Source organism: Rhagoletis pomonella, unplaced genomic scaffold (genome assembly GCF_013731165.1).
Source record: "Rhagoletis pomonella isolate Grant_MI unplaced genomic scaffold, Rhpom_1.0 Rhpom_scaffold_00013, whole genome shotgun sequence".
Classification (NCBI taxonomy): domain Eukaryota; kingdom Metazoa; phylum Arthropoda; class Insecta; order Diptera; family Tephritidae; genus Rhagoletis; species Rhagoletis pomonella.
Window position 1 is genome coordinate 14,677,373 of NW_023458567.1, and position 8,625 is coordinate 14,685,997.

The following is an 8,625-nucleotide window of genomic DNA, read 5'->3' on the forward strand; positions in this document are numbered from 1 at the left end:
TGTAATTTTGGCGCTTAATTAATTTTCAATGGCTCCTAAATGTAACTTACACTGCTAAAGTGAAGAGCGTGGCAGACGTGGATATTTCTAAATTTCGTGGCAATTCAATATATTTCTCAAATTGAGAAACTTCAGAAAGCAGCTGCATGATCAGTTACGCCTCGCATGTAAAGTATCTTTCGAGAGTGGTTTTTCATTTACGTAAGACGAATTGCATGAAAAATTTCTGAAATCGTTTTTAGGCTGTTCACACAGCGAATGAATTTCTGGCAATCTTTTTAAACACTCAAATGCCACCATAAGCCGCTTTTCCGTTTGTTTTTTGCCTTGTTTATTATTAACTTAATTTTCAATTTGAAGAATGGTTTATTTTTTATAACTATTTAATACTTCTATATTGGCATTAATAGATAATGAAGTATTCAATTTTTATTATTATTTTATTTATTTATTATTATTTTATTTTTTTGATTTAAAGCTACCCGGAAATTAAAAAAAAACCGATTTGAAAATTTTAAAAATAGTTTGCACTTTATTGTTTTTAACCGACTTCAAAAAGGGGAGGAGGTTATCAGTTCGTCGGAATATATATATATATATATTTATGTTTGTTGCCGCATAACTTTGGGACCACGTTAACAGATTTCGATAATTCATTTTTCATCGGAAAGGTGGTACCTCAAGGGTTGGGTCCCATACTAATTTTGTTTAGATCCGATAATTCGATCGTGAAGAAATTAACGATAATCATAAATTTTTATATGAGCATTGAAGTCGGTTTTATTTTTTGCTTAAAAATTACTTGTGGAATGTTTAATTCCAACATATATTTCGAGTTTTCTCTGGGTACAAATTTACTGACTATTCAGGTAAAAACGAATAAATAACTATAGTGACTCACACTCAAAATTGTAGTGATCTTTATATAATATTCGCAATGTTTTTGATTCGAATTTTTTTTTGCAAAGATTACGGGCCGGTTGTTCAATGTCTGGTTATCACTACCACTACACTATCGACGATTTCGACATCATGCATGTAACATGTGATCGATAAAGCAGTCGTTGTTCTTAACCGGAGCTTTTACCTCCATAAGAAAAGAAACCAACAAAGTTTGATTAGAATTGGAAATTTCAGTTAAAATTTCTAGAAATTATCTGCGTACAAAAATACGCATCTAAAGCTATATTATTTAATTTATCTCTTCTTGTTTCACATAAAAGACATCTGTGCGATATTTCTACAATTTAATTTATAAATTCTTGAAATTAAATGTAAACTCAAAATTCACTGTAATTTTCCACATTCCGCCACTGCGATTTATTTTGAATTCTCAGCTATAAATAAATCTTTGTCATTCGGTTAACATCGTACCGGCCAAAATTTATTTAACAAAGTGTGATTGAATTTGACATTTCTCTCATAAAAAAATTTATATTTTTTGACATTATAGTCCCTTAAAAGAGAGCCGCACTGAGTTGTCAATCGCACTTAATTTAACACACCTTGGTACCGACCGTCGTGAATGTATCTATTCTCTCATTTCTTAATTTGTTTTGCTTAGGATTTTCTAAAATATTGCGATTTATTTCCAACCATGTGCTGACATTTAGCAATATTCCTCAGAATGTTATGGGAATACCTGCATTGTATATTAAAACACATCCACTTTTTATTAGGGGTATTCTCTGAGTCTTGCAAAGCCCTTGCACGGTGCACGGATTGCACGGTTTGCAAAGCTGTCCCATACGAAAACCGGTTTTTACCGTGCAATCCGTGCAATCTGTGCACCATGCAAGGGCTTTGCAAGACTCAGAGAATACCCCTACTGATTATTTTTATTTTTTCTTACTTCAAGTCGCAACTCCATTGCCAACCGTCAAATTACCGTTGCTTAATATGTTTGACAAGTTTTTTTTTTCATACTTAAATATTCCTTCAATTATATTTACTGTATTTTAGCTGGTATTTGTACACAAATGATGTCTTCATTGTTTTGGTCCTGTAATTCCCATTTGACTAGTACATGGACCTGCAAAGAAATTACAAAAATTAATGATAAAAACAAATGAATATACTTTAAGACAAATTTTTCTTTTTAAAGTTAGTTAGATTATTTCAACCGAGGAAATTTTGAAACAAATAAAAACTGCTTTTGTAAGGCAATTCCATTTAATTTTTTACTGGCTTTTATTTAAGTTGCTATGTATGTTTGTATATCGTCGATGTTTCTGCAAAACTGTTCATCGTCCAATTGCAAAACCGCCTATCTTATGGCACTAAAATTTTACAGGAGAGCGAAAAAGCGGGTTTTCTTTGAAGGCATTGCTTTGAGAGGCGGTATTTTCTCTACCTAATATTTTAGAAATCTGTTGTTTTAATAACGATTTTACGATTTTTATGCATAAATCTCGATGCCTGGAGTTCAGGGTTACCAAATCTAATTTTTACCACAACGGCGATTCAGGCGGTTTTGCAACTGGTCGATTTTCGGTTTTGCAAAAACATCAACGATATGTATGTTTGTTAGGGGCAAATCTTGTAATCAGAACCCGATGACAATGCAATACGAAGGACAAGTTAAGCCGATAGGTGGCGCAGGGGTCGAGATATTTGAAAAACCCATATTTATAGTTGGATTTCGTTCATTTTTAGAAAGCTTGCTTTAAAAATATTTGTTTTTACAATAAACTTATTTTCTGTCGCGAAATATATGTATTTGAAAGCTATGAGCTACCTCTGCAATACAATTGGTTAACAATTCGGAAATGATTGGAAAACTAACATTTTTTTCAAGTCTCACCTTCGATAACGAATGTGGAATAGGTTAGTATTCGATTCGAGAACTAAGTCATTCCCCAGCAAAACGGAACCTTCGTTATCCAATAAATTTTTCCTTCATTATGATCCATTATCGAAGTGAAATTTTAATGAGAGAGAGTGATTGCATTATATTTCCATTCGATTTCACTTCTTCTCTTGTTACTATGGTTTTAATTTTTTTCGAACCCATCTCGAATGTATTTCTAATGCACTATGAACGTTGGAAAACTAAGGTTGGTTATGAGTTCGTTCTCAGTTCGATATTCATATTGGATATCGAAGGTAATTTTCGAACGTTCGCCAAAATGTTTATAGGGAAGAAACAACTGTTCACTTAACAACAAAAGTTCTTACTTATTTACGGAAAAAGCGTTTAAAGCACAAAAAAAGTTTGTCCAATATATTAGAAGCTGAATTATATATTTAGATACGCTGGGAATGAGTCAAGATAATCTTTCAGTGCTTATATCTTTTCACAAAGTTCACCGACTTGGAATCCGACAATTTTTGGCTAACCTCTGCAGTTTGCTGCTTCAGATCGCCCCAAAGGCCGAATCACATGATTGGAGCATTTGTACGGATTTGTACATTTTGGCAGCCACAGAGTGGTGTTGTCTAGAAATTTTTATCAAGGTTGAGTTCAGCTTAATACAAAATTTTCAAACAACCCCACTCTGTAATTGTCAAAATGTACAAATCTGTACAAATGCGCCATTCGTGTTAGTTCGGCTTAAGTCGTATAACTGAGCAATTATAGAATGTCGTCGCTTGGTGCGCAATACCTCGTATCGGCCAAATACAATACCACGTCTGAGGTGGCACAGAAAAAATATTATTTTGCTTACCCTACCTGAATGCTAGCTTACTTCAAAAATTTATTGGTGAATAATTACAAGTATAGTAGAAGCTCATTAATAAGCTCAGTTAGAAAACCATTCAAAAATTTTGAAGAAAATATTTTTGTTTGCTCTTTTGTGAAATTTTTGGACTGCTTATACGTGCTATTTCATTCGGCGGACATGAGGTATTGCGCGCCAAGCGACGATATAGATTATAAATTAGATATTGTATTTCATCCTATTTCATTATTTTAGTTTTATTTGTTTTAATCAATTTTTATTTTACTTTATTTTATTTTCTTTAGTCAATTTAATTTTATTTATATTTTATATTATTTTTATGCAATAATATTTAACCGAATCTATTCACAACTAACCTTTGGATAAGCCTTTAGCACCGGCAAAATAGCTTTATATTCGTAGGTTTCACCCTTCTCCAGCGGGCACTTGAGTCCACTATCAACACAGGCATCGGGATTCTGTAAATGGAAGGGCATCTCTACGCCCAATACTTTGCCATGCACTACAGTTGTAATTTTAGAGGCTTCCTCATCTGAAAACAAATTAAAGAAAGAATACAATTAAACAAATTGAAAACGTGAACGTTATGCAAAACTATAATAAACAAGTAATTAAAAAATAAATTTTTAAGACAAGCTTTTGTTAGTGGCTAAATTTTTTGTGGAGTTATTTCTTTCCATTTAAGTAATATAATTTCTATATACGAAACGAATCGGACCATAAATAGGGTTTTTTTTTTAAATATCTCCACTCCTGCGCCACCTATCGCGCAAAATTTTTTGTGGAGTTATTCCTATTTCATGTAAGCAGATAGAACCTTCCACTTAGGCTTGAAGTTTCGACTACAATCCCTAAAAATACCATCCCTGCACCTTGACCTTAAGGGCGCTTGTAGTCATTTATTGAACAGGAAAAACTGATTTTGGCACAATTTTTATTTTATTTTTTCAATAGCGAAATTTTCCAGTATTTTTATTTTTTTTGTTCAATATGGCGTTTAGAGCTTCTCAAATATTGCAAGAAAACGCGATTTTTTGACATTTTGACCTCGTTTTCCTCAAAATCTTGAGCTGTTGGAAACATTACATACCTACGGTTTCGTAATCAGCACAAAAGTTTTGACATGTGTTAACGTTGAAAATTGAATAACCTATTCGGGCTATCTTCAAAGGTATTTTGTAATCAGGTTTTAAAGGTCTATTGCAGCACAGCTACTTGTGGATGTATGTACGGTAAAGACAGGCCGCTAATCAAGCAATTAGCCAAGCTTTCTCGATTAAGGCGCTAATTGAGCTCGATTTACCATCATACAAAATTTCAATTATTTATTGCTCGATTAGTGCTTAAGTGAGTGCTAATTGAATGAATTTGTTCATGCAATCCTGCTTGGTATGTTTAATTTTGACTTTGAGGTAGGTTTATTGAACAAATAGCAATCAGCTGTTTGTTTCTGGTCCTCTTTTTACAGCTGATATTCTATCAGGGATGGAAAACTGAAAGTAGATAAATGTACCTTAAAACTGTGTATTTTTATACGTACATATTAAAGAAAATAAGATGATACTCTTTCCTTTCGATAACATATACGCTTCTGGACTCACATTAAACGAATTTGGCTATCAAAAGAATCTTTTTGAGCAGTTCAACACAAAACTATATTTTCGTAAAAGTGAACCACTTTCCTTCGAGTTTTTCGATCTAACGTTTTAAAAGGAACTATTATCTGTATATCTGGCGTAATCAACTACAGTTACGTTACTTTGATCACCTTTTTGTATCATTTGTATGCCCCTTCACAAAGGAGGGAGGCTATTGGACAAGTTACCCACACCAGCGAATTCATTTAAATGTGAATTCAAATAAGAGCTGATTTCCTGAAAAGTTATTTGACTACGTTCCAAATGTACCTAAAATGGTGTGTTTGTACCGAATGTACTTTCAAGCTAAATAAAGGTACGATTGTACCAACTTTTCCATCACTGTAGCTAATCGAGCAGCTGACTGTGTGTGAACACCAAAAAGCGGTAGCTCAATTAAAGGGTTAATTGACTCAATTAAATTTCTGTCTGAACTTAAATAAATCTGCGTCTTTAAATTTTTAATAGGACGGCAGGATTTCTCCCAAGGACATCGAAAAAATTAATTAATGGAAAAAGTACAGTGGCTTTGTAAATACGTCCTTACAAGGCTGCAAAACGATGTGTTTTCTGGTAGAATAATTTGTGTATGTCCTGAAAATTTGCAATTGTACAAAATAAAAAAATTGGGACGACCATTTTTTTGTGTAGTCACACGATTGCACTATGGCTGAAATAAGCACTTTCTGGGGCCAAAAGTCCAACTTTCAATTTTTGCTTTAAAAATTTTTAACGGGCGGACTTTATTTTAGATATTCTAATTAGAAAAGAAATTATAAATTTATGACCGCAAGGTAACCCTGCTCCCCTATCTGTTAACCAAAATTTTGTGGTTTTGGTTTTAAGTATTTTGTGCTAGAATTTTATTATAATATAAATAATTTCTTCATGATCCGATGCTCGGATTTGAACAAAATTAAAATGGGACCACCTGTGAGGTAACACCTTTCCTATAAAAAAATAATTTTAGAAATCGGTTAACGTGGTTCAAAGTTATGCGGTAATATATATAAAAAAAAAATAAATAAATATTCCGACGAATTGTGATTACCTTTCCCCTTTTTGTGAAGTCGGTTAGAAAGAAATATAGAAAGCGAAAAAAAACTAATAATAAAAAAATAAAATAAATAAATAATTTATTAATTAATAATTTATTTTTTTACGTGTTTTTTACGCAAGGGTGCGCAGTGCGGTGACTCCGTGTTCATCGCACCGAACGACGAATATGTAAAAAAAGTAATATTCCGACGAATTGTGATTACCTTTCCCCTTTTTGTGAAGTCGGTTAGAAAGAAATATAGAAAGCGAAAAAAAAACTAATTATAAAAAAAAAAAATAAATAAATAAATAATTTATTAATTTATAATTTATTTTTTTACGTGTTTTTTACGCAAGGGTGCGCAGTGCGGTGACTCCGTGTTCATCGCACCGAACGACGAATATGTAAAAAAAGTAATGGGAGTTAGCTAGCTACATGTCTTTGCCACCAACAGCACGTATTTGTAAGAATCATTTTAAAACCTCTGGCCCATTAGAACTTGAAGAGGGATCTCCCTATGTGAGGAATAAAAGAGTACCTTGACCAACTTTATAACTCGCTTAGGAGTCAAATATCTAGAAGTATTTTAGATAGGGTAGCGGAATTTCTTATAAAGGTTTAACAAATTTCCGAGCTAATGGAAAGGGGGAGTGGCAACTCCGATATGGTCTAAAATTTTCATCATACATAACTCTGGAAGACTTTAACATAAATTGAATTATGTAGAGTTGGAAGTATTAAAACCCGAGCGTGGCACCTCCCGGTAACGTTTACGCGGCGAATCTCTGAAGCCTTAAGCTTAGATCGATTGGCATCTTATAAAACTATTGATTTTTCAATCTGCAAAAACGACTTTTTGAATTTGTTATTTTCTATTTTGAATTAATTTTGTAAATATATGCGAATGCACAGAAGAATTCGTATGCCACTAATATAAAATTTTTAAATTATTTTATATATGTATGCATTTGTGTGAAAACGTAGGGTGGAACCCGCGCGTATAGGCTAGTTATAGTATATTAATTGGTCTTTTTCGTGATTATTTATCGATGATTGCTGTTGTAATAAAATTCCTCTTTGACTTACTTAGCGCAAAATTAATTGTGATCGAAGCTGTTGTATTGCGTTTAAGTACGCATTCATTCTTTGTTGTGTCACAGTCTGATATGACAACTTTGTTGAAACTGCCAGTTTTAGAACCTGAAATTAAAAAAAATACAATTTTATTAAATGAAAAAATTAAATTTCCCTTTTTTCACTCAAAAAGATTACAATGGAAGCAGATACATTATATATATACGTATCGATGTACATACATACATACATCTATGAACATTTGAATAACTTAAGTATGCCAAGTATGGCCATTTTTCGATAAAAAATTTTAAATCGTACAGTATCTTTACAACACTCATCATACCTTTACAATTAGGGTATTCACAAGATGTCGCAAGCGTCGTCATGTCATAACGTCATAAAATTTTTCAATGGAAAATAACGGTTGAAATGGTTTTAAAGGACTCAAAGTGTATAACAGGAGCTATATATATATTTTCTATCGGTTTAACAACATTTTGGTTTGATTAAAAATCCTCTAAAAGCAGTTTAGCCTTATTTTACATTAAAAATATGTATAACTTTATGACATGACGACGCTTACGACATCTTGTGACTACCCTCAATATTTAGGTGCGTTTTCTCAAGTAGCTTTTAAAATTTATTTGGCCTTTAAACACTTTTTTTGGGTACTTAATGTATTAATTAATGTTAACTGTAGTTTAAAATGAACTTTTAATAAATGTTTGGGAAAACGTCCTATATCTTTTTATCGGAAATCCAAACTTTTAATACTACCTATCTACATACTAAGTTGTTTTTTCAAAGATCTATAGACACATACATACATACATACATACATACTTATGTACATCTGCACATACATATATAATTTGCTTTCACTGACTCTCCTACATACATATGTACATAAATATATGTATCTACACAGCCCAATTTAATTTAATTGAATTCATTTAAAACTCGTCACTTTGTAAATGAAATTTGTCGAATGAGTAACCAGAAAAGTGATAAAATATGTCGAGAATCGTACAATGTAAAAAACAAAAACAAAAATTAAAAAAAAACCGCGAATATTATTGCATACATTAAAGGCGGTCAACACCGTTTGCCAGTAAAAGCTTTGTGGAGCTGGATAATCAAATAAATGCATTTATAAAGCGATCGCCGACATCCGCAAAAAAAGTGCTGT

The 8,625-nt window shown here is 32.4% G+C and overlaps 3 protein-coding genes across 3 annotated transcripts in view; 1 reads left to right on the forward strand and 2 right to left on the reverse strand.

Annotated features, from left to right (window-relative positions):
- Positions 1 to 8,625, reverse strand: part of LOC118748853 (protein transport protein Sec61 gamma-2 subunit) — a 103,950-nt gene that overhangs the window by 82,943 nt on the left and 12,382 nt on the right. The gene's annotated exons all lie outside the window — the stretch shown is intronic.
- Positions 1 to 8,625, forward strand: part of LOC118748852 (NPC intracellular cholesterol transporter 2 homolog a-like) — an 88,139-nt gene that overhangs the window by 71,976 nt on the left and 7,538 nt on the right. The window lies entirely within an intron of this gene.
- On the reverse strand, positions 1,830 to 7,559 carry LOC118748854 (NPC intracellular cholesterol transporter 2 homolog a-like; the record flags this gene model as incomplete). Its single annotated transcript, XM_036483563.1, is given in 3 exon segments — positions 1,830 to 2,032; positions 4,040 to 4,215; positions 7,446 to 7,559. Coding segments are annotated over 2 exon segments (204 nt in total). The 3' UTR covers positions 1,830 to 1,948.